General features: G+C 54.4%; 1 protein-coding gene across 8 annotated transcripts in view; it reads right to left on the reverse strand.

Annotated features, from left to right (window-relative positions):
• Positions 1-3,431: 3,431 nt before the first annotated feature.
• DNPEP (aspartyl aminopeptidase) overlaps positions 3,432-27,189 on the reverse strand; it is a 1,185,204-nt gene continuing 1,161,446 nt past the window's right edge. For all 8 annotated transcript variants that reach the window (XM_078679177.1, XM_078679176.1, XM_078679182.1 and 5 more), the window contains one exon: positions 3,432-3,687. In XM_078679177.1, the coding sequence (XP_078535303.1) occupies positions 3,637-3,687 (51 nt within the window). In that variant the 3' untranslated portion in view covers positions 3,432-3,636. The remainder of the gene's footprint in view (positions 3,688-27,189) is intronic.

The raw sequence follows: 27,189 nt of genomic DNA on the forward strand, positions 1-27,189 counted from the left end.
CAACAACCAAAGGCCCACCACAAAGGAAACTCCACACAAGGTTATATAAAAAATAGCCTTTGTATTACACCAAAACACATTAGATAAAACACACACTTTACAATGTGCCAGAGGCACGGGCAGAATTTACAAGGGATTATTTACAAGACAGGGCCACCTGGACCACTGTCAGGAATCAGAAGTAGCACTTTCAGAAATAGCACTTAGTACATAGAATATAGCACAAAATATAACAATAGAGCGCACAACCAGTAATTACTGGTAACCAGGATCTCACTAGCACCACCTGTACTAGGGAGAAAACAACCACCTATGTATCACAATACCTGTAGGGGTGTAAGAGGAAAACACATGATGCAATGCATAACATTCATTCAGAGGTGTAAGGGGGAAAACACATGATGCATCACAATACATTCAGAGGTGTAAGCAATAACAATTGCGCCAATCTCACAAGTCACCACCTGTGACTGTCCATGTGTCCCAATGTCAGGGCCTAAACGTGGCAGCTGCCCACGAAGTGCTGGGCAGCTGGAGATGAGGATGGGGCCAACGTGGGAGCCTCTCTAGGCTCTGCCCCACTGACTGTCTCCTGAGCCTCTCTGGGCTCGTGAAATAAATGGCCCCTGAGCCTCTCTGGCTCGCAAACCAATCTGGCGCCTCGAGCCTTCTCTCCGGGCTCACAACAAGGTGGGGGCAAGGTGGGGCCTTCTGGGGCCACTCCCCCACAGACACCAAATGCCCTCTGAGCCTCTGGGGCTCGTGAATACAACTTGCCTCTGAGCCTCGCAAGCTCCACAGAAATCACTTGTGCCCCCTAAGCCCCTCCGGGCTCTGAAGCAACAATGGCCGCCGTTGGAGTCCCCCTCCTGGGGACTCGAGCACAATTGGGGCACCTGGAGCCTCTCCTGGCTCTACATAAGCAGGATGCCCCCTGAGCCTCTCAGGGCTCACCAACAATTCCTCGCCGGAAGGGAGAAGGGACCCAGGTCACGGGGGCGGCACCGAAAGCGTGCCCGACACACCCCCCAACCGCCTCACTCAGAGCCCCACTCACCGGTCTGGCAGGCAGCTGCGTCACGAGAGCTCCCGCTCCTCGGGGCTCACAGCAGACTTCTTCCCTTTCTCCTGGACTGGTGGAAGGTCCGGGGCTCTCCCGACACTTGGGAGCCCCGGGCAGGATGCTGTGGCTGCTTCCGGCTTCTCTGTCCTGCTCACCGGATCCCGGGGTCGGCTCCCGGCAGCTTCTGGCTTCCTCCTTCCTGTCCCGGGCCGGCAGCCAATCAGAGCGCGGCCCGGGGAATGACGAGTGTCCCGCAGTACCGCCCCCGGCCTGCCTGACTTCCTGGTCGCGGCCGGGCGGCTACGGGGACAATCTCCGCGGTAATGCCGGGTGGGCACCGGCCTTAGAGATAAATGAAGCGCTCCCACAGCGCTAGTGGCAGAGTACAGCGCAAGATCCTTGGCAGGGTGGGCACCTGCCAAGGGACTGCAAACTCGGCGTGGGCAGCCGCAAAAAAAGGAAAAGTAAAGCGCTCTCAGCGCTAGGGTGAAGGCACAGCGCTCCCAAGCGCTACCAGCCAAATAAAGCGCTTTTAAGCGCTATAAATGAAATAAAGCGCTCCCAGGTGCCCTCAGCAAGCAGGGCAGAGTCCCAGCAGTCCTTGGGCAGGCAGGGGAGGGCAAGGCTGGGCCCAGAGCCAGCACACTGGGTCTCCAGGCAGGGAGACAGTCCAAGTGGCGGTCCTCTGGCCCAGCGACAGCAGCAACAGCCCCCTCAGGATCCTGGAAGAGAACAACATCTGTGGGGACACAGCCCCATTTTTATACAGTGCATTCCTTTGTTCAAGGGTGCAGAGTGGGGGCGGAACCAGTCGCAGCTGGTTCTTGAGTACTCTGTTTACCTCAACCACCCTCTCTATTCACTGGCAGGGCTTGGGTCATTAGACACACCACAGGGGGGCGGAGCCAGCATTGTGTGGGGAAAACCCAGCCCATCCAGGACACAGGTACACTCCTCCCACACATTACTCATGCTAATCTCCCACTCACCACCGGGCAGACCCATCCAGACTTCCTGGAGCCTGGCATGCCAGCCAGCTCCAGCCAATCACACGCCAGCACCCTCACAGCACACGTACAGCCATGTCTAGAAATGGCGCTTCGCTACTAGACACATACATGCTGCATACACCATCTCGCAGCATTCACTCTCACGAGTTCACACATACCAGACTCAAGCCTGTACACCCCACGCATCAGGAACTACCAGGGACACATACATTCCCCATGCATTCCTATGGGCGGGCAGGCCTAGCTCAGCACATGCACTCAGAGTGCGCACGCACTTTCCACTGGGACACAGTGAAAGTGCGCACAATCCAAAAATCACCATCTCCAGGTCACCATTTCAAGCAAAAAGTCTAGGGGTGAACCTGCCCTAAGGGCCAAAGTCCAACATTAACAATTCGGTCTCAGTAATTAAACATATCTCTTTTACCATGACTAAACGTCGGACAAGAAGGTTCCTGTTTTATTTTTATTTTTTGCTGGAAGGCAGTTGGAGTAACCTTCTGCAAGCTCGGCAAACCCTCATCAAATGCATACATAAGATCATAACAATTGTATCTATAAGTGCTTTGCTATTGAAATATTGGGGAAAATATAAAACAAAAATGCATAAATATAAAATGTAATTTACCACAACAAATGTAAATAAAAAATGGATACAAATAAATACATTAGTTTTATATGCAGCAACACTTGAAAGTTTGAGTTTTTAAATATTTATCCATACATGTATGCACATATGAGACTTTATATAACAACTTTATCTCTTTAGTGTTTTCCATATACATGTATACCTCTTTATGTAGTTATGCATCTATAGATCTATCACTTTACTCCCACTGTAGAAAAAAAACGTATACTCTCTCCAACACCTACTCTCTGTTTTATTCTATACTCCTTTAGATATATCCTCGAACTCCACTCTGACTCACCCCAAACATCATTCTACTACTATGATCCCCAAAACAACTCCTTCTAGACTCTTCCCTCCTCTATCCCTTCTTAGACTCAGCCAAACTTCTTTTTGCTACTATGCACTCCCAATTAAAACTCCCTCCTCTCCTTACCAATCCAGCTAACAGACTCACATGTCCAGCACTGCCAATTAACAGCTTATAGTTCCCACACAAATCCACCAATAATCTACTGTTAGTTCCGGAGTAGCACGCTACTCGCCGAAAAGCGCTTCAATGCCTTGTCCGGGGTAGTAAGCGCTATTTAAATACAATTACAATGCAGCTGGCACTTGTAAATATGTCAATGTCACAAAGCACTCCTGGGGGTTGAAACCAAACCACCCTCACCCACTCCTCACCAAACAGCTGCACCCTTTGACACTAAGGAAATAACACAGACACAAATTAGAAATTGAATTTTATTACAGAAAAGGTAATTCATTAAAGTATGTCACAGCCCATGCCAATTGTCAGGACAGACGCCCTCATTTACATAGAGAGTGACAGCTTGAGTTACAGACCAGTCACAGCCCACCCCTGGTTCCTGGTCCCAGCAGCCTCCAGTCACTGCGACCACCCTGCCGGCTGCCTGGGAGGGGAGAACGGGTTGTCAGTCTACCACCAGGCTGCTGTTGACTCCCGGGAAATATTCAAAGAAGCCCTAGGGATAAAGAGACACACAGAGGGTTAAAGGCGTAACACACAGACTTTACCACAGTCAGTGCAGTGCCTAAAAAGAGCCTGTTTCTGCTGGTTCTCCGGCACAACCCCTCGCCATACAGGAATCTTAGATGCAGATGTGAGCTTGCCAGCAAATTAACAGGGAGAGCCGAGCAGGAACAGAGGCAAGAGACTTTATATACAAATGATGGCAGCGGTTTCAAGAAAATAGCCAGCACCTCTGTTGAGTTTGCAAACATAATCTCACTCAGTCTTAGGGCGTGCTCAATGTAAACACTGTGCCACCAACAGTGTTACCCAGTACATGGAGAAAGCTTTCTCCAGAACCTCAATTTGAGAAATTAAACAAGAGCACAGCACAATAAACGGTTCCAACTGACTATCTTGTCAGTAAACAATTTAATTTCAAAATTGGCAGTCAAAGATCAAACAGTATAACACAGTCTTGATCATAAGTGGATCAGTTCTGGATATGTTGACACGTAGATGAAGCGTACACACAGCCGACACGTGTTGTCATTTGACAACTTTCTCAAAGCTCAGAATCAGTGTCCAGATTATGATTTGAACACCGTTCACTTCTGTTTGTAAGGTGTTCAGGGATATTACTCCATTCCATAAGTATACAAGAAATATCTTAACTATCTTTCCTTACTTTTAATTCTTTTCTTTCTTTTGATCCCTAAAGTGACACGGATATAATTATAGCTTCCAGTACATTATTCTAGTCACCACATTTCGTCAGCTTGTTTTTGGGGTAAAACCGATGTCTAATAAGTAGAAGCAGACTAGCTGGTATCATAATCATATTGGGAACCAATCCTAACTCCTATCAACGGTGCGAACTGGTAAACAGCTCCTCACTAGTGTTGGGCCCCCTGGTATTTTAGTATCCAACTCGAAGATGTATCGGGTTTTTAATTTTCTTAACAAAGCATCCATGTTACCTCCTCTCCTAAGGTGGGGGGCAGCGTCTGATAGATAGTACCTCGGAAGATTCAAACTGTTCTCATGTGTCTCTTTGAAGTGTCAGGCAACAGGGTAAGTGGAATCGGAGTTGGCGATGGACAACCTATCTATAGAGCTATGTATTTGAGAGAGAGAGAGATATAGAGTGGAGAGAGAGAGATCTAGAGTGGAGAGAGAGAGATATAGAGTGGAGAGAGAGAGATATAGAGTGGAGAGAGAGAGAGGGGGCGAGAGAGAGAGAGGGGGGCGAGAGAGAGAGAGGGGGCGAGAGAGAGAGAGGGGGGCGAGAGAGAGAGAGGGGGGCGAGAGAGACAGAGGGGGGCGAGAGAGACAGAGGGGGGCGAGAGAGACAGAGGGGGGCGAGAGAGACAGAGGGGGGCGAGAGAGACAGAGGGGGGGCGAGAGAGACAGAGGGGGGGCGAGAGAGACAGAGGGGGGCGAGAGAGACAGAGGGGGGGCGAGAGAGACAGAGGGGGGGCGAGAGAGACAGAGGGGGGCGAGAGAGAGAGAGAGAGAGAGAGAGAGAAAGAGAGAGAGAGAGAGAGAGAGAGAGATTGGGCTATTCTGGCCTGAGACAACCACTTGACGCCAACATTCGGGCCATGACTTGGCTCGTGACAGGTAAGGAGCCGCGGTCCCCACAGGATCGGACCTAAGCCTCCATCCTCTCCCGCTCCAAGAGCTCGAGGCAGGTGGGGACCTCTGGTGGCCGGGGGTCTGCATCACCGGACTGGAAGGGCAGCTCCTCTCAACACATGAATGAACGCCAGGCCGCCCTTTTAGCACCAGTGTTGGTGATTAAACAGCACAGTGATGAATGATGAACATCATGATCATTCCCTGCGGCAACCAACCACAGCACACACCGCACCAGCTACACACAAACCCAGCTGTCACTCAAAGCTTCACACCGCAGACACGGTGTGTATTTATAGACACAGATTTGATCTCACGCTCTTTTACTGAACATTTATCTTAACCCAAAGGTGCCCTGAAAGGTTGGGGTCCCTGCGGCGTCCGCAAAACCCTCCGCTTCAGCCCCCATGGACCGTAAACAACCGGAGGACAATCTATTTAAACCCAAATTAAACGAAACTCCCAACCCTGGTTCCACCCCCTGAGAGTTTCCAGAAAGCTTCCCACTCTGGTGATGGCATAAGTGATGTGAAGACTGGGGTACAGGGGGGCAGGTACTAAACAAATGAGAGACCACCTGGTGTGGGGTGCACAGAGACAGACCGCCTGGTGTAAATGTAAATGTAAATGTAAATGTACAGGAATTTATATAGCGCAAATCACCGAGCGGTTTCTAAGCGCTTGCTTAGGGAACCCGTCCTGGTATTCCCCTGTGAGATATCCCCGGCAGGGTATCCGCAAGGTGAAAGCCAGGCATCCCGCCGCGAGGGGCCGTTGTGGAGATTAAGCAAGCTATTGCCCAGAGTCGCAGAGTGTGAACCCGTGAATCGAGTAGGCACCGGAGCGAGAATTGTCGAGTCCATGGACATTTTAGGACTCAAGACCCCGCCGAGCCGGGAATTGAACCCTGGTCCCGGGCTGACCTCTGCTTCCAGGTCTGCCTCCTCTAACCAGTGAGCCACACTTCTCCACAGACCGCCTGGTGTGGGTGCACAGAGACAGACCGCCTGGTGTGGGGTGCACAGAGACAGACCGCCTGGTGTGGGGTGCACAGAGACAGACCGCCTGGTGTGGAGTGCACAGAGACAGACCGCCTGGTGTGGGGTGCACAGAGACAGACCGCTTGGTGTGGAGTGCACAGAGACAGACCACCTGGTGTGGGTGCACAGAGACAGACCACCTGGTGTGGGGTGCACAGAGACAGACCGCCTGGTGTGGGGTGCACAGAGACAGACCGCCTGGTGTGGGGTGCACAGAGACAGACCGCCTGGTGTAGGGTGCACAGAGACAGACCGCCTGGTGTGGGTGCACAGAGACAGACCGCCTGGTGTAGGGTGCACAGAGACAGACCGCCTGGTGTGGGGTGCACAGAGACAGACCGCCTGGTGTGGGCTGCACAGAGACAGACCGCCTGGTGTGGAGTGCACAGAGACAGACCGCCTGGTGTGGGTGCACAGAGACAGACCGCCTGGTGTGGGGTGCACAGAGACAGTCCGCCTTGTGTGGGGTGCACAGAGACAGACCGCCTGGTGTGGAGTGCACAGAGACAGACCGCTTGGTGTGGAGTGCACAGAGACAGACCGCCTGGTGTGGGTGCACAGAGACAGACCGCCTGGTGTGGGGTGCACAGAGACAGACCGCCTGGTGTGGGGTGCACAGAGACAGACCGCCTGGTGTGGGGTGCACAGAGACAGATCGCCTGGTGTGGAGTGCACAGAGACAGACCGCCTGGTGTGGGTGCACAGAGACAGACCGCCTGGTGTGGGGTGCACAGAGACAGACCACCTGGTGTGGGGTGCACAGAGACAGACCGCCTGGTGTGGGTGCACAGAGACAGATCGCCTGGAGTGGAGTGCACAGAGACAGACCGCCTGGAGTGGAGTGCACAGAGACAGACCGCCTGGTGTGGGGTGCACAGAGACAGACCGCCTGGTGTGGGGTGCACAGAGACAGACCGCTTGGTGTGGAGTGCACAGAGACAGACCGCCTGGTGTGGGTGCACAGAGACAGACCGCCCGGTGTGGGGTGCACAGAGACAGACCGCCTGGTGTGGAGTGCACAGAGACAGACCGCTTGGTGTGGAGTGCACAGAGACAGACCGCCTGGTGTGGGTGCACAGAGACAGACCGCCTGGTGTGGGGTGCACAGAGACAGACCGCCTGGTGTGGGGTGCACAGAGACAGACCGCCTGGTGTGGGGTGCACAGAGACAGACCGCCTGGTGTGGAGTGCACAGAGACAGACCGCTTGGTGTGGAGTGCACAGAGACAGACCGCCTGGTGTGGGTGCACAGAGACAGACCGCCTGGTGTGGGGTGCACAGAGACAGACCGCCTGGTGTGGGGTGCACAGAGACAGACCGCCTGGTGTGGGGTGCACAGAGGCAGACCGCCTGGTGTGGGTGCACAGAGACAGACCGCCTGGTGTAGGGTGCACAGAGACAGACCGCCTGGTGTAGGGTGCACAGAGACAGACCGCCTGGTGTGGGGTGCACAGAGACAGACCGCCTGGTGTGGGGTGCACAGAGACAGACCGCCTGGTGTGGGCTGCACAGAGACAGACCGCCTGGTGTGGGTGCACAGAGACAGACCGCCTGGTGTGGGGTGCACAGAGACAGACCGCCTGGTGTGGGGTGCACAGAGACAGACCGCCTGGTGTGGGCTGCACAGAGACAGACCGCCTGGTGTGGGGTGCACAGAGACAGACCGCCTGGTGTGGGGTGCACAGGAAGACAGACCGTCTGGTGTGGGGTGCACAGAGACAGACCGCCTGGTGTGGGGTGCACAGAGACAGACCGCCTGGTGTGGGGTGCACAGGAAGACAGACCGTCTGGTGTGGGGTGCACAGGGAGACAGACCACCTGGTGTGGGGTCCACCAGGTGACACACTGCCTGGTATGGGGTGCAGAGGGAGACAAACCACTTGGTATGGGGTGCACAGACAGAGAGGCTGCCTGGTGTGTTGGGTGCACAGAGAGACCGTCTGTTGTGGGGTGCACAGAGAGACAGATCGACTGGTATGGCGTGCACAGAGACCCCCTCTGGTGTGGGTTTGCACAGGGAGATCGACCCCTCGCGGGCGGCTGGTCTGTATTTCTACAGCACAGAGCCTGAGGCCAGCTGTCCTGTGCCGTGCCATGAGAAGGCTGCAGAGATGGGAGGCTTCATCGAACAGCAGCTGAACAGGTCTGACGCCTTGTACAGCAGAGCTATCTCTCGGGTCATGGAGCAGCAGCGTCACAGATGGGAATCCCGGGCAGCAGAGATATCTACAGGATTCCTATTATGGCAGCTCTACATATATGATCCCTTGTCTCAGGGGTTCATCGTACAGCAGCTGTACATATGTGACTCTTTGACAGCAGAGCTATGCCCTGGTCTGCTCTTCCACAGGCTGCACAGATCTGACCCCTGACAGCAGAGCTCTGCTGTCAGGGGTCAGATCTGACCCCTAAAAGCAGAGCTATGCCCTGGTCTGCTCTTTCAGAGGCTGCACAGATCTGACCCCTGACAGCAGAGTTATGCCCTGGTCTGCTCTTTCAGAGGCTGCACAGATCTGACCCCTGACAGCAGAGCTATGCCCTGGTCTGCTCTTTCAGAGGCTGCACAGATCTGACCCCTGACAGCAGAGCTATGCCCTGGTCTGCTCTTTCAGAGGCTGCACAGATCTGACCCCTGACAGCAGAGCTATGCCCTGGTCTGCTCTTTCACAGGCTGCACAGATCTGACCCCTGACAGCAGAGCTATGCCCTGGTCTGCTCTTTCACAGGCTGCAGACATCTGACCCCTGACAGCCGAGCTATGCCCTGGTCTCCTCTTTCAGATGCTGCACAGATCTGACCCCTGACAGCAGAGCTATGCCCTGGTCTCCTCTTTCACAGGCTGCACAGATCTGACCCCGGACAGCAGAGCTATGCCCTGGTCTGCTCTTTCACAGGCTGCACAGATCTGACCCCTGACAGCAGAGCTATGCCCAGGTCTCTTTCACAGGCTGCACGGATCTGACCCCTGACAGCAGAGATATGCCCTGGTCTTCTCTTTCACAGGCTGCACAGATCTGACCCCTGACAGCAGAGCTATGCCCTGGTCTCCTCTTTCAAAGGCTACACAGATCTGACCCCTGACAGCAGAGCTATGCCCTGGTCTTCTCTTTCACAGGCTGCACAGATCTGACCCCTGACAGCAGAGCTATGCCCTGGTCTGCTCTTCCACAGGCTGCACAAATGTGACCCCTGACAGCAGAGCTATGCCCTGTTCTCCTCTTTCACAGGCTGCACAGATCTGACCCCTGACAGCAGAGCTATGCCCTGGTCTGCTCTTTCACAGGCTGCACAGATCTGACCCCGGACAGCAGAGCTATGCGCTGGTCTCCTCTCTCAGATGCTGCACAGATCTGACCCCTGACAGCAGAGCTATGCCCTGGTCTGCTCTTTCACAGGCTGCACAGATCTGACCCCGGACAGCAGAGCTATGCCCTGGTCTCCTCTTACAGAGGCTGCACAGATCTGACCCCTGACAGCTGAGCTATGCCCAGGTCTCTTTCACAGGCTGCACAGATCTGACCCCTGACAGCAGAGCTATGCCCTGGTCTCCTCTTTCACAGGCTGCACAGATCTGACCCCTGACAGCAGAGCTATGCCATGGTCTCCTCTTTCACAGGCTGCACAGATCTGACAGCAGAGCTATGCCCTGGTCTCCTCTTTCACAGGCTGCACAGATCTGACCCCTGACAGCAGAGCTATGCCATGGTCTCCTCTTTCACAGGCTGCACAGATCTGACCCCTGACAGCTGAGCTATGCCCAGGTCTCTTTCACAGGCTGCACAGATCTGACCCCTGACAGCTGAGCTATGCCCTGGTCTCCTCTTTCACAGGCTGCACAGATCTGACCCCTGACAGCAGAGCTATGCCATGGTCTCCTCTTTCACAGGCTGCACAGATCTGACAGCAGAGCTATGCCCTGGTCTCCTCTTTCACAGGCTGCACAGATCTGACCCCTGACAGCAGAGCTATGCCCTGATCTCCGCTTTCACAGGCTGCACAGATCTGACAGCAGAGCTATGCCCTGGTCTCCTCTTACAGAGGCTGCACAGATCCGACAGCAGAGCTATGCCCTGGTCTCTTTCACAGGTTGCACAGATCTGACCCCTGACAGCAGAGCTATGCCCTGGTCTCCTCTTTCACAGGCTGCACAGATCTGACCCCTGACAGCAGAGCTATGCCCTGGTCTCCTCTTTCAGAGGCTGCACAGATCTGACCCCTGACAGCAGAGCTATGCCCTGGTCTCCTCTTTCACAGGCTGCACACATCTGACCCCTGACAGCAGAGCTATGCCCTGGTCTCCTCTTTCACAGGCTGCACAGATCTGACCCCGGACAGCAGAGCTATGCGCTGGTCTCCTTGCACAGATCTGACCCCTGACAGCAGAGCTATGCTCTGGTCTCCTCTTTCACAGGCTGCACAGATCTGACCCCTAACAGCAGAGCTATGCCCAGTTCTCCTCTTTCACAGGCTGCACAGATCTGACCCCTGACAGCAGAGCTATGCTCTGGTCTCCTCTTTCACAGGCTGCACAGATCTGACCCCCTGACAGCAGAGCTATGCCCAGTTCTCCTCTTTCACAGGCTGCACAGATCTGACCCCTGACAGCAGAGCTATGCTCTGGTCTCCTCTTTCAAAGGCTGCACAGATCTGACCCCTGACCGCAGAGCTATGCCCTGGTCTCCTCTTTCAGAGGCTGCACAGATCTGACCCCTGACAGCAGAGCTATGCCCTGATCTCCGCTTTCACAGGCTGCACAGATCTGACAGCAGAGCTATGCCCTGGTCTCCTCTTACAGAGGCTGCACAGATCTGACAGCAGAGCTATGCCCTGGTCACCTCTTTCACAGGCTGCACAGATCTGACCCCTGACAGCAGAGCTATGCCCTGGTCTCTTTCAGAGGCTGCACACATCTGACCCCTGACAGCAGAGCTATGCCCTGGTCTCCTCTTTCACAGGCTGCACAGATCTGACCCCTGATAGCAGAGCTATGCCCTGGTCTCTTTCACAGGCTGCACAGATCTGACCCCTGACAGCAGAGCTATGCCCTGTTCTGCTCTTTCACAGGCTGCACAGATCTGACCCCTGACAGCAGAGCTATGCCATGGTCTCCTCTTTCACAGGCTGCACAGATCTGACCCCTGACAGCAGAGCTATGCCCTGGTCTTCTCTTTCACAGGCTGCACAGATCTGACCCCTGACAGCAGAGCTATGCCCTGGTCTGCTCTTCCACAGGCTGCACAGATGTGACCCCTGACAGCAGAGCTATGCCCTGTTCTCCTCTTTCACAGGCTGCACAGATCTGACCCCTGACAGCAGAGCTATGCCCTGGTCTGCTCTTTCACAGGCTGCACAGATCTGACCCCGGACAGCAGAGCTATGCGCTGGTCTCCTCTCTCAGATGCTGCACAGATCTGACCCCTGACAGCAGAGCTATGCCCTGGTCTCCTCTTTCACAGGCTGCACAGATCTGACCCCTGACAGCAGAGCTATGCCCTGGTCTGCTCTTCCACAGGCTGCACAGATGTGACCCCTGACAGCAGAGCTATGCCATGGTCTCCTCTTTCGCAGGCTGCATAGATCTGACCCCTGACAGCAGAGCTTTGCCCTGGTCGTCTCTTTCACAGGCTGCACAGATCTGACCCCTGACAGCAGAGCTATGCCCTGGTCTCCTCTTTCACAGGCTGTACAGATCTGACCCGACAGCAGAGCTATGGCCTGGTCTCTTCTTTCACAGGCTGCACAGATCTGACCGCTGACAGCAGAGCTATGCCCTGATCTCCTCTTTCAGAGGCTGCATAGATCTGACCCCTGACAGCAGAGCTATGCCCTGGTCTCCTCTTTCACAGGCTGTACAGATCTGACCCGACAGCAGAGCTATGGCCTGGTCTCCTCTTTCACAGGCTGCACAGATCTGACCGCTGACAGCAGAGCTATGCCCTGATCTCCTCTTTCAGAGGCTGCATAGATCTGACCCCTGACAGCTGAGTTATGCCCTGGTCTCCTCTTTCACAGGCTGCACAGATCTGACCCCTGACAGCAGAGCTATGCCATGGTCTCCTCTTACAGAGGCTGTACAGATCTGACCCCTGACAGCAGAGCTATGCCCTGGTCTCCTCTTTACAGGCTGCACAGATCTGACCCCTGACAGCAGAGCTATGCCCTGGTCTCCTCTTACAGAGGCTGACCAGATCTGACCCCTGGCAGTAGAGCTATGCCCTGGTCTCCTCTTACAGAGGCTGCACAGATCTGACCCCTGACAGCTGAGCTATGCCCAGGTCTCTTTCACAGGCTGCACAGATCTGACCCCTGACAGCAGAGCTATGCCCTGGTCTCCTCTTTCACAGGCTGCAGAGATCTGACCCCTGACAGCAGAGCTATGCCCTGGTCTCCTCTTTCAAAGGCTGCACAGATTTGACCCCTGACAGCAGAGCTATGCCCTGGTCGCCTCTTTCACAGGCTGCACAGATCTGACCCCTGACAGCAGAGCTATGCCCTGGTCTCTTTCAGAGGCTGCACACATCTGACCCCTGACAGCAGAGCTATGCCCTGGTCTCCTCTTTCACAGTCTGCACAGATCTGACCCCTGACAGCAGAGCTATGCCCTGGTCTCCTCTTTCACAGGCTGCACAGATCTGACCCCTGACACCAGAGCTATGCCCTGGTCTCTTTCACAGGCTGCACAGATCTGACCCCTGACAGCAGAGCTATGCCCTGGTCTCCTCTTTCACAGGCTGCACAGATCTGACCCCTGACAGCAGAGCTATGCCCTGGTCTCTTTCACAGGCTGCACAGATCTGACCCTAGAGCTATGCCCTGGTCTCCTCTTTCACAGGCTGCACAGATCTGACCCCAGACAGCAGAGCTACGCCCTGGTCTCCTCTTTCAAAGGCTGCACAGATCTGACCCCTGACAGCAGAGCTATGCCCTGGTCTCCTCTTTCAAAGGCTGCACAGATCTGACACCTGACAGCAGAGCTATGCCCTGGTCTCCTCTTTCACAGGCTGCACAGATCTGACCCCTGACAGCAGAGCTATGCCCTGGTCTCCTCTTTTCAAAGGCTGCACAGATCTGACCCCTGACAGCAGAGCTATGCCCTGGTCGCCTCTTTCACAGGCTGCACAGATCTGACCCCTGACAGCAGAGCTATGCCCTGGTCTCCTCTTCCAAAGGATGCACAGATCTGACCCGACAGCAGAGATATGCACTGGTCTCCTCTTCCACAGGCTGCACAGATCTGACCCCTGACAGCAGAGCTATGCCCTGGTCTCCTCTTACAGATGCTGCACAGATCTGACCCCAGACAGCAGAGCTACGCCCTGGTCTCCTCTTTCAAAGGCTGCACAGATCTGACCCCTGACAGCAGAGCTATGCCCTGGTCTCCTCTTCCAAAGCCTGCACAGATCTGACCCGACAGCAGAGCTATGCCCTGGTCTGCTCTTTCACAGGCTGCACAGATCGGACCCATGACAGCAGAGCTATGCCCTGGTCTGCTCTTTCACAGGCTGCACAGATCTGACCCCTGACAGCAGAGCTATGCCCTGGTCTCCTCTTTCAGACGCTGCACAGATCTGACCCCGGACAGCAGAGCTATGCCCTGGTCTCCTCTTTCACAAGCTGCACAGATCTGACCCCTGACAGCAGAGCTATGTCCTGGTCTCCTCTTTCACAGGCTGCACAGATCTGACCCCTGACAGCAGAGCTATGCCTTGGTCTCCTCTTTAACAGGCTGCACAGATCTGAGCCCTGACAGCAGAGCTATGCCCTGGTCTCCTCTTTCAGAGGCTGCACAGATCTGAGCCCTGACAGCAGAGCTATGCCCTGGTCTCCTCTTTCAGAGGCTGCACAGATCTGAGCCCTGACAGCAGAGCTATGCCCTGGTCTCTTTCAGAGGCTGCACAGATCTGACCCCTGACAGCAGAGCTATGCCCTGGTCTCTTTCACAGGCTGCACTGATCTGACCCCTGACAGCAGAGCTATGCCCTGGTCTCTTTCAGAGGCTGCACAGATCTGACCCCTGACAGCAGAGCTATGCCCTGGTCTCTTTCACAGGCTGCACAGATCTGACCCCTGACAGCAGAGCTATGCCCTGGGCTCCTCTTTCACAGGCTGCACAGATCTGACTCCTGACAGCAGAGCTATGCCCTGGTCTGCTCTTTCACAGGCTGTACAGATCTGACCCCTGATAGCAGAGCTATGCCCTGGTCTCCTCTTTCACAGGCTGCACAGATCTGACCCCTGACAGCAGAGCTATGCCATAGTCTCCTCTTTCACAGGCTGTACAGATCTGACCCCTGACAGCAGAGCTATGCCCTGGTCTCCGCTTTCACAGGCTGCACAGATCTGACAGCAGAGCTATGCCCTGGTCTCTTTCACAGGCTGCACAGATCTGACCCCTGACAGCAGAGCTATGCCCTGGTCTCCTCTTTCACAGGCTGCACAGATCTGACCCCTGACAGCAGAGCTATGCCCTGGTCTCCTCTTTCAGAGGCTGCACAGATCTGACCCCTGACAGCAGAGCTATGCCCTGGTCTCCTCTTTCACAGGCTGCACACATCTGACCCCTGACAGCAGAGCTATGCCCTGGTCTCCTCTTTCACAGGCTGCACAGATCTGACCCCGGACAGCAGAGCTATGCGCTGGTCTCCTTGCACAGATCTGACCCCTGACAGCAGAGCTATGCTCTGGTCTCCTCTTTCACAGGCTGCACAGATCTGACCCCTAACAGCAGAGCTATGCCCAGTTCTCCTCTTTCACAGGCTGCACAGATCTGACCCCTGACAGCAGAGCTATGCTCTGGTCTCCTCTTTCACAGGCTGCACAGATCTGACCCCTGACAGCAGAGCTATGCCCAGTTCTCCTCTTTCACAGGCTGCACAGATCTGACCCCTGACAGCAGAGCTATGCTCTGGTCTCCTCTTTCAAAGGCTGCACAGATCTGACCCCTGACCGCAGAGCTATGCCCTGGTCTCCTCTTTCAAAGGCTGCACAGATCTGACCCCTGACAGCAGAGCTATGCCCAGTTCTCCTCTTTCACAGGCTGCACAGATCTGACCCCTGACAGCAGAGCTATGCTCTGGTCTCCTCTTTCAAAGGCTGCACAGATCTGACCCCTGACAGCAGAGCTATGCCCTGATCTCCGCTTTCACAGGCTGCACAGATCTGACAGCAGAGCTATGCCCTGGTCTCCTCTTACAGAGGCTGCACAGATCTGACAGCAGAGCTATGCCCTGGTCACCTCTTTCACAGGCTGCACAGATCTGACCCCTGACAGCAGAGCTATGCCCTGGTCTCTTTCAGAGGCTGCACACATCTGACCCCTGACAGCAGAGCTATGCCCTGGTCTCCTCCTTCACAGGCTGCACAGATCTGACCCCTGATAGCAGAGCTATGCCCTGGTCTCTTTCACAGGCTGCACAGATCTGACCCCTGACAGCAGAGCTATGCCCTGGTCTGCTCTTTCACAGGCTGCACAGATCTGACCCCGGACAGCAGAGCTATGCCCAGGTCTCTTTCACAGGCTGCACGGATCTGACCCCTGACAGCAGAGATATGCACTGGTCTCCTCTTTCAAAGGCTACACAGATCTGACCCCTGACAGCAGAGCTATGCCCTGGTCTCCTCTTTCACAGGCTGCACAGATCTGACCCCTGACAGCAGAGCTATGCCATGGTCTCCTCTTTCGCAGGCTGCACAGATCTGACCCCTGACAGCAGAGCTTTGCCCTGGTCGTCTCTTTCACAGGCTGCACAGATCTGACCCCTGACAGCAGAGCTATGCCCTGGTCTCCTCTTTCACAGGCTGTACAGATCTGACCCGACAGCAGAGCTATGGCCTGGTCTCTTCTTTCACAGGCTGCACAGATCTGACCCATGACAGCAGAGCTATGCCCTGGTCTCCTCTTTCACAGGCTGCACAGATCTGACCGCTGACAGCAGAGCTATGCCCTGATCTCCTCTTTCAGAGGCTGCATAGATCTGACCCCTGACAGCTGAGTTATGCCCTGGTCTCCTCTTTCACAGGCTGCACAGATCTGACCCCTGACAGCAGAGCTATGCCATGGTCTCCTCTTACAGAGGCTGTACAGATCTGACACCTGACAGCAGAGCTATGCCCTGGTCTCCTCTTTACAGGCTGCACAGATCTGACCCCTGACAGCAGAGCTATGCCCTGGTCTCCTCTTACAGAGGCTGACCAGATCTGACCCCTGGCAGTAGAGCTATGCCCTGGTCTCCTCTTACAGAGGCTGCACAGATCTGACCGCTGACAGCAGAGCTATGCCCTGGTCTCCTCTTTCACAGGCTGCACAGATCTGACCCCTGACAGCTGAGCTATGCCCAGGTCTCTTTCACAGGCTGCAGAGATCTGACCCCTGACAGCAGAGCTATGCCCTGGTCTCCTCTTTCAAAGGCTGCACAGATTTGACCCCTGACAGCAGAGCTATGCCCTGGTCGCCTCTTTCACAGGCTGCACAGATCTGAGCCCTGACAGCAGAGCTATGCCCTGGTCTCTTTCAGAGGCTGCACACATCTGACCCCTGACAGCAGAGCTATGCCCTGGTCTCCTCTTTCACAGGCTGCACAGATCTGACCCCTGACAGCAGAGCTATGCCCTGGTCTCCTCTTTCAAAGGCTGCACAGATCTGACGCCTGACAGCAGAGCTATGCCCTGGTCTCCTCTTTCACAGGCTGCACAGATCTGACCCCTGACAGCAGAGCTATGCCCTGGTCTCCTCTTTTCAAAGGCTGCACAGATCTGACCCCTGACAGCAGAGCTATGCCCTGGTCGCCTCTTTCACAGGCTGCACAGATCTGACCCCTGACAGCAGAGCTATGCCCTGGTCTCCTCTTCCAAAGGCTGCACAGATCTGACCCGACAGCAGAGATATGAACTGGTCTCCTCTTCCACAGGCTGCACAGATCTGACCCCTGACAGCAGAGCTATGCCCTGGTCTACTCTTTCACAGGCTGCACAGATCTGACCCCTGACAGCAGAGCTATGCCCTGGTCTCCTCTTACAGATGCTGCACAGATCTGACCCCTGACAGCAGAGCTATGCCCTGGTCGCCTCTTTCACAGGCTGCACAGATCTGACCCCTGACAGCAGAGCTATGCCCTGGTCTCCTCTTCCAAAGGCTGCACAGATCTGACCCGACAGCAGAGCTATGCCCTGGTCTGCTCTTTCACAGGCTGCACAGATCGGACCCATGACAGCAGAGCTATGCCCTGGTCTGCTCTTTCACAGGCTGCACAGATCTGACCCCTGACAGCAGAGCTATGCCCTGGTCTCCTCTTTCAGACGCTGCACAGATCTGACCCCGGACAGCAGAGCTATGCCCATGTCTCCTCTTTCACAGGCTGCACAGATCTGACCCCTGACAGCAGAGCTATGTCCTGGTCTCCTCTTTCACAGGCTGCACAGATCTGACCCCTGACAGCAGAGCTATGCCTTGGTCTCCTCTTTAACAGGCTGCACAGATCTGACCCCTGACAGCAGAGCTATGCCCTGGTCTCCTCTTTCAGAGGCTGCACAGATCTGAGCCCTGACAGAAGAGCTATGCCCTGGTCTCCTCTTTCAGAGGCTGCACAGATCTGACCCCTGACAGCAGAGCTATGCCCTGGTCTCTTTCACAGGCTGCACAGATCTGACCCCTGACAGCAGAGCTATGCCCTGGTCTGCTCTTTCACAGGCTGCACAGATCTGACCCGACATCAAAGCTATGCCCTGGTCTCCTCATTCACAGGCTGCACAGATCTGACCCCTGACGGCAGAGCTATGCCCTGGTCTCCTCTTTCACAGGCTGCACAGATCTGACCCCTGATAGCAGAGCTATGCCCTGGTCTCCTCTTTCACAGGCTGCACAGATCTGACCCCTGACAGCAGAGCTATGCCATAGTCTCCTCTTTCACAGGCTGTACAGATCTGACCCCTGACAGCAGAGCTATGCCCTGGTCTCCTCTTTCAAAGGTTGCACAGATCTGACCCCTGACAGCAGAGCTATGCCCTGGTCTCTTTCAGAGGCTGCACACATCTGACCCCTGACAGCAGAGCTATGCCCTGGTCTCCTCTTTCACAGGCTGCACAGATCTGACCCCTGACAGCAGAGCTATGCCCTGTTCTCCTCTTTCACAGGCTGCACAGATCTGACCCCTGACAGCAGAGCTATGCCCTGGTCTCCTCTTTCACAGGCTGCACAGATCTGACCCCTGACAGCAGAGCTATGCCCTGGTCTCCTCTTCCAAAGGCTGCACAGATCTGACCCGACAGCAGAGATATGCACTGGTCTCCTCTTCCACAGGCTGCACAGATCTGACCCCTGACAGCAGAGCTATGCCCTGGTCTACTCTTACAGAGGCTGCACAGATCTGACCCCTGACAGCAGAGCTATGCCCTGGTCTCCTCTTTCACAGGCTGCACAGATCTGACCCCTGACAGCAGAGCTATGCCCTGGTCTCCTCTTACAGATGCTGCACAGATCTGACCCCTGACAGCAGAGCTATGCCCTGGTCGCCTCTTTCACAGGCTGCACAGATCTGACCCCTGACAGCAGAGCTATGCCCTGGTCTTCTCTTCCAAAGGCTGCACAGATCTGACCCGACAGCAGAGCTATGCCCTGGTCTCTTTCAGAGGCTGCACAGATCTGACCCCTGACAGCAGAGCTATGCCCTGGTCTCTTTCACAGGCTGCACAGATCTGACCCCTGACAGCAGAGCTATGCCCTGGGCTCCTCTTTCACAGGCTGCACAGATCTGACCCCTGGCAGTAGAGCTATGCCTTGGTCTGCTCTTTCACAGGCTGCACAGATCTGACCCCTGATAGCAGAGCTATGCCCTGGTCTCCTCTTTCACAGGCTGCACAGATCTGACCCCTGACAGCAGAGCTATCCCATAGTCTCCTCTTTCACAGGCTGTACAGATCTGACCCCTGACAGCAGAGCTATGCCCTGGTCTCCTCTTTCAAAGGTTGCACAGATCTGACCCCTGACAGCAGAGCTATGCCCTGGTCTCTTTCAGAGGCTGCACACATCTGACCCCTGACAGCAGAGCTATGCCCTGGTCTCCACTTTCACAGGCTGCGCAGATCTGACCCCTGACAGCAGAGCTATCCCTGGTCTCCTCTTTCACAGGCTGCACAGATCTGACCCCTGACAGCAGAGCTATGCCCTGGTCTCCTCTTTCACAGGCTGCACAGATCTGACCCCTGACAGCAGAGCTATGCCCTGGTCTGCTCTTTCACAGGCTGCACAGATCTGACCCCTGAGAGCAGAGCTATGCCCTGGTCTCCTCTTTCAGAGGCTGCACAGATCGGACCACCGACAGCAGAGCTATGCCATGGTCTCCTCTTTCAGAGGCTGCACAGATCTGACTCCTGACAGCAGAGCTATGCCCTGGTCTACTCTTTCAAAGGTTGCACATATCTGACCCCTGACAGCAGAGCTATGCCCTGGTCTCTTTCAGAGGCTGCACATATCTGACCCCTGACAGCAGAGCTATGCCCTGGTCTCCTCTTTCACAGTCTGCACAGATCCGACCCCTGACAGCAGAGCTATGTCCTGGTCTCCTCTTTCACAGGCTGCACAGATCTGACCCCTGACAGCAGAGCTATGCCTTGGTCTCCTCTTTAACAGGCTGCACAGATCTGACCCCTGACAGCAGAGCTATGCCCTGGTCTCCTCTTTCAGAGGCTGCACAGATCTGAGCCCTGACAGCAGAGCTATGCCCTGGTCTCCTCTTTCAGAGGCTGCACAGATCTGAGCCCTGACAGCAGAGCTATGCCCTGGTCTCTTTCAGAGGCTGCACAGATCTGACCCCTGACAGCAGAGCTATGCCCTGGTCTCTTTCACAGGCTGCACAGATCTGACCCCTGACAGCAGAGCTATGCCCTGGTCTCTTTCAGAGGCTGCACAGATCTGACCCCTGACAGCAGAGCTATGCCCTGGTCTCTTTCACAGGCTGCACAGATCTGACCCCTGACAGCAGAGCTATGCCCTGGGCTCCTCTTTCACAGGCTGCACAGATCTGACCCCTGACAGCAGAGCTATGCCCTGGTCTGCTCTTTCACAGGCTGTACAGATCTGACCCCTGATAGCAGAGCTATGCCCTGGTCTCCTCTTTCACAGGCTGCACAGATCTGACCCCTGACAGCAGAGCTATGCCATAGTCTCCTCTTTCACAGGCTGTACAGATCTGACCCCTGACAGCAGAGCTATGCCCTGGTCTCCTCTTTTAAAGGTTGCACAGATCTGACCCCTGACAGCAGAGCTATGCCCTGGTCTCTTTCAGAGGCTGCACACATCTGACCCCTGACAGCAGAGCTATGCCCTGGTCTCCACTTTCACAGGCTGCGCAGATCTGACCCCTGACAACAGAGCTATCCCTGGTCTCCTCTTTCACAGGCTGCACAGATCTGACCCCTGACAGCAGAGCTATGCCCTGGTCTGCTCTTTCACAGGCTGCACAGATCTGACCCCTGAGAGCAGAGCTATGCCCTGGTCTCCTCTTTCAGAGGCTGCACAGATCGGACCACCGACAGCAGAGCTATGCCATGGTCTCCTCTTTCAGAGGCTGCACAGATCTGACTCCTGACAGCAGAGCTATGCCCTGGTCTACTCTTTCAAAGGTTGCACATATCTGACCCCTGACAGCAGAGCTATGCCCTGGTCTCTTTCAGAGGCTGCACATATCTGACCCCTGACAGCAGAGCTATGCCCTGGTCTCCTCTTTCACAGTCTGCACAGATCCGACCCCTGACAGCAGAGCTATGCCCTGGTCTCCTCTTTCACAGGCTGCACAGATCTGACCCCTGACAGCAGAGCAATGCCCTGGTCTGCTCTTTTAGAAGCTGAACAGATCTGACCCCTGACAGCAGAACTATGCCCTGGTCTGCTCTTTCAAAGGTTGCACAGATCTGACCCCTGACAGCAGAGCTATGCCCTGGTCTCCTCTTTCACAGGCTGCACAGATCTGACCCCTGACAGTAGAGCTATGCCCTGGTCTCCTCTTTCACAGGCTGCACAGATCTGACCCCTGACAGTAGAGCTATGCCCTGGTCTCCTCTTTCACAGGCTGCACAGATCTGACCCCTGACAGTAGAGCTATGCCCTGGTCTCCTCTTTCACAGGCTGCACAGATCTGACCCCTGACAGCATAGCTATGCCCTGGTCTCCTCTTTCACAGGCTGCACAGATCTGACCCCTGACAGCAGAGCTGCCCTGGTCTCCTCTTACAGAGGCTGCACAGATCTGAACCCTGACAGCAGAGCTATGCCCTGGTCTCCTCTTTCAGAGGCTGCACACATCTGACCCCTGACAGCAGAGCTAAGCCCTGGTCTCCTCTTTCACGGTCTGCACAGATCTGAACCCTAACAGCAGAGCTATGCCCGGGTCTCCTCTTTCACAGGCTGCACAGATCTGACCCCTGACAGCAGAGCTGCCCTATGCTTCCTTGTACAGCAGCTGGCGGGATCAGACCCCTGAGAACAGATGCCTGGGCTCTCTCCAGTTTGGCCCGGCTCCCTGGGGTGTTAGGCTTGGAGCAGCTTTCTCCTATTCAGTGGCACAGCCTTACCTTGCAGCCCCCACTTCCGGTGCCCCCACTCCCCCCTCCACACGTATGGTCTGGCAGCCTCAACAGACGTCAGCTCCACGCACAGCTGCATCCATGCACCCCTTGGAAGCACTGCCAGGACAGCCAGCCACTCACAGTGCCCCGATCCGTCACCGTGGCAACCCATCACTGACTTGAAGGCCACACTGCGTTGCCATGGTAACTGAAAGAACTGTGGTCCTCTTGATACACGTGTACCTGTAGGCCTGTGCGTCTGCAGCCCTCCTTCCACCCTTCCCCCGGGCCTGTGCCCCGCCCCCCCCAGCATGGAATGTGCCTTTGGGCCCCGTGTACCCCATGGAAGGAACCTCCGGCCCCATGCACCGTGACCTGCACTGTAACCAAACTGAAGCACCGTGACCTGAACTGAAACCAAACTCAAGCACCGTGACCTGCACTGAAACCAAACTCAAGCACCGTGACCTGCACTGTAACCAAACTGAAGCACCGTGACCTGCACTGTAACCAAACTGAAGCACCGTGACCTGCACTGTAACCAAACTGAAGCACCGTGACCTGCACTGAAACCAAACGGAATCACCGTGACCTGCACTGTAACCAACCTGAAGCACCGTGACCTGCACTGTAACCAAACTGAAGCACCGTGACCTGCACTGTAACCAACCTGAAGCACCGTGACCTGCACTGTAACCAAACAGATGCACCATGACCTGCACTGTAACCAAACTGAAGCACCGTGACCTGCACTGAAACCAAACTGATGCACCGTGACCTGCACTGTAACCAACCTGAAGCACCGTGACCTGCACTGTAACCAAACTGAAGCACCGTGACCTGCACTGTAACCAAACTCAAACACCGTGACCTGCACTGAAACCAAACAGATGCACCGTGACCTGCACTGTAACCAAACTGACTCACCGTGACCTGCACTGTAACCAAACTGAAGCACCGTGACCTGCACTGTAACCAAACTCAAACACCGTGACCTGCACTGAAACCAAACAGATGCACCGTGACCTGCACTGAAACCAAACTGATGCACCGTGACCTGCACTGAAACCAAACTGATGCACCGTGACCTGCACTGAAACCAAACTGATGCACCGTGACCTGCACTGAAACCAAACTGATGCACCGTGACCTGCACTGAAACCAAACTGAAGCACCGTGACCTGCACTGTAACCAAACTGATGCACCGTGACCTGCACTGTAACCAAACTGATGCACCGTGACCTGCACTGAAACCAAACTCAAGCACCGTGACCTGCACTGTAACCAAACTCAAGCACCGTGACCTGCACTGAAACCAAACTCAAGCAAAGTGACCTGCACTGTAACCAAACTGAAGCACCGTGACCTGCACTGAAACCAAACTGATGCACCGTGACCTGCACTGTAACCAAACTCAAGCACCGTGACCTGCACTGAAACCAAACTCAAGCACCGTGACCTGCACTGAAACCAAACTCAAGCAAAGTGACCTGCACTGAAACCAAACTCAAGCACCGTGACCTGCACTGAAACCAAACTGATGCACCGTGACCTGCACTGTAACCAAACTGATGCACCGTGACCTGCACTGAAACCAAACTCAAGCAAAGTGACCTGCACTGTAACCAAACTGAAGCACCGTGACCTGCACTGTAACCAAACTGATGCACCGTGACCTGCACTGAAACCAAACTCAAGCACCGTGACCTGCACTGAAACCAAACTCAAGCACCGTGACCTGCACTGAAACCAAACTGATGCACCGTGACCTGCACTGTAACCAAACTGATGCACCGTGACCTGCACTGTAACCAAACTGATGCACCGTGACCTGCACTGTAACCAAACTGATGCACCGTGACCTGCACTGAAACCAAACTCAAGCACCGTGACCTGCAATGAAACCAAACTCAAGCACCGTGACCTGCACTGAAACCAAACTCAAGCACCGTGACCTGCACTGTAACCAAACTGATGCACCGTGACCTGCACTGAAACCAAACTGATGCACCGTGACCTGCACTGAAACCAAACTGATGCACCGTGACCTGCACTGAAACCAAACTGATGCACCGTGACCTGCACTGAAACCAAACTGAAGCACCGTGACCTGCACTGTAACCAAACTGAAGCACCGTGACCTGCACTGTAACCAAACTGATGCACCGTGACCTGCACTGAAACCAAACTCAAGCACCGTGACCTGCACTGTAACCAAACTCAAGCACCGTGACCTGCACTGTAACCAAACTGAAGCACCGAGACCTGCACTGTAACCAAACTGAAGCACCGTGACCTGCACTGAAACCAAACTCAAGCACCGTGACCTGCACTGAAACCAAAACCAAACTCAAGCACCGTGACCTGCACTGAAACCAAACTCAAGCACCGTGACCTGCACTGAAACCAAACTCAAGCACCGTGACCTGCACTGTAACCAAACTCAAGCACCGAGACCTGCACTGTAACCAAACTCAAGCACCGTGACCTGCACTGTAACCAAACTGATGCACTGTGACCTGCACTGAAACCAAACTCAAGCACCGGGACCTGCACTGAAACCAAACTGAAGCACCGTGACCTGCACTGAAACCAAACTCAAGCACCGTGACCTGCACTGAAACCAAACTGAAGCACCGTGACCTGCACTGAAACCAAACTCAAGCACCGTGACCTGCACTGTAACCAAACTGATGCACCGTGACCTGCACTGTAACCAAACTGAAGCACCGAGACCTGCACTGTACCCAAACTGAAGCACCGGGACCTGCACTGAAACCAAATGATGCACCGTGACCTGCACTGTACTAAACTGAAGCACCGAGACCTGCACTGAAACCAAACTGATGCACCGTGACCTGCACTGTAACCAAACTGATGCACCGTGACCTGAACTGTAACCAAATGATGCACCGCGACCTGCACTGAAACCAAATGATGCACCGTGACCTGCACTGAAATCAAATGATGCACCGTGACCTGCACTGAAACCAAACTGATGCACCGTGACCTGCACTGAAACCAAATGATGCACTGTGACCTGCACTGTAACCAAACTGATGCACCGTGACCTGCACTGTAACCAAACTGATGCACCGTGACCTGCACTGTAACCAAATGATGCACCGTGACCTGCACTGTAACCAAACTGATGCACCGTGACCTGCACTGAAACCAAACTGAAGCACCGTGACCTGCACTGTAACCAAACTGAAGCACCGAGACCTGCACTGTAACCAAATGATGCACCGTGACCTGCACTGTAACCAAACTGATGCACCGTGACCTGCACTGTAACCAAACTGATGCACTGTGACCTGCACTGAAACCAAATGATGCACCGTGACCTGCACTGTAACCAAACTGAAGCACCGAGACCTGCACTGTAACCAAATGATGCACCGTGACCTGCACTGAAACCAAATGATGCACCGTGACCTGCACTGTAACCAAACTGAAGCACCGTGACCTGCACTGTAACCAAACTGAAGCACCGTGACCTGCACTGTAACCAAACTAAACCACCGTGACCTGCACTGAAACCAAACTCAAGCACCGTGACCTGCACTGAAACCAAACTGATGCACCGTGACCTGCACTGTAACCAAACTGATGCACCGTGACCTGCACTGAAACCAAACTCAAGCAAAGTGACCTGCACTGTAACCAAACTGAAGCACCGTGACCTGCACTGTAACCAAACTGATGCACCGTGACCTGCACTGAAACCAAACTCAAGCACCGTGACCTGCACTGTAACCAAACTGAAGCACCGTGACCTGCTTTGTAACCAAACTGATGCACCGTGACCTGCACTGTAACCAAATGATGCACCGAGACCTGCACTGTAACCAAACTGATGCACCGTGACCTGCACTGTAAACAAACTGAAGCACCGTGACCTGCACTGTAAACAAACTGAAGCACCGTGACCTGCACTGTAACCAAACTGATGCACCGTGACCTGCACTGAAACCAAACTGATGCACTGTGACCTGAACTGTAACCAAACTGATGCACCGTGACCTGCACTGTAACCAAACTGATGCACTGTGACCTGCACTGAAACCAAATGATGCACCGTGACCTGCACTGAATGAATATGCTACTTACCAGTATGCATCTGTTCTTGGCATGTAGGGCTGCTAACATTCATATCTATAGCATAGATCGCCGCCTAGTGTTGGGTCCGGATGATTGCACATTGTTGTCCTGGAAGAGTCTTCGAAGTATCACGAGATAGGTGGCTCCTCCCCTGGACTACAGTGCGCATGGGCATCGGCTCCATCCCCAGATTCTTTTTAGCCATTGTGGCAGAGATGGAGTGAAATAGTGTAAATGATGTCCATGCTAATGATGAATGCAAGAGAGTGTCTGCAGCCGCTACGGGCACCGGGGAGGAGGGCGGGCGATATGAATGTTAGCAGCCCTACATGCCAAGAACAGATGCATACTGGTAAGTAGCATATTCAGTTCGAGGCATGTGGGCTGCTAAATTCATATCTATTGCATAGAATACACAGCAGTCCCTCCATTAAGAGCGGTTGCCCGTGCCAGCTGCAGAAGCTTGGAAAAGTGTTTTGAGAACAGCCTGTCCTACAGCTGCTTGCTGTTTGGAATGCACATCTACACAGTAATGTTTGGTAAAAGTGTGTGGTGTAGCCCAAGTGGCTGCTCTACAAATGTCTTCCAAGGGAATGTTCCCCAGGAAAGCCATGGAGGCCCCCAATTTGCGTGTGGAGTGCGCCCTTGGGGGTATTGTTAAAGTGCGTTTAGCTTTTTGATAACAGATTTGAATGCACTTAACGATCCATCTGGCTATTCCTGCTTTGGAAATGGGGTTGCCTTTGTGCTGTGGTGAGAAGGCAACAAAAAGTTGTTGTGTCTTTCTAAAGTGTTGAGTTCTGTCAATGTAGTACATTAGCGCCCTCCTAACGTCTAATGTATGAAGCATTCTTTCTGCTACCGTTTGTGGTTTTTGGAAGAATGCAGGCAGGTCAATAGTTTGGTTGATATGAAACTGTGACACCACTTTTGGAAGGAATTTGGGGTTAGTGCGGAGCACTACCCTGTTAGAATGTATTTGGATGAATGGCTCTTGGATTGTGAGCGCTTGCAGCTCGCTAACACGTCTGAGCGATGTGATAGCAATGAGAAAAGCCACTTTCCACGTCAGAAATTGAATTTCGCAGGAGTGCAGTGGCTCGAAAGGTGGGCCCATCAGCCTAGTGAGGACTACATTGAGGTTCCACACTGGAGCTGGTGGTGTTCTTGGAGGA

The sequence above is a fragment of the Lissotriton helveticus genome, chromosome 3_1 (genome assembly GCF_964261635.1).
Source record: "Lissotriton helveticus chromosome 3_1, aLisHel1.1, whole genome shotgun sequence".
NCBI classification, from domain to species: Eukaryota; Metazoa; Chordata; class Amphibia; order Caudata; family Salamandridae; genus Lissotriton; species Lissotriton helveticus.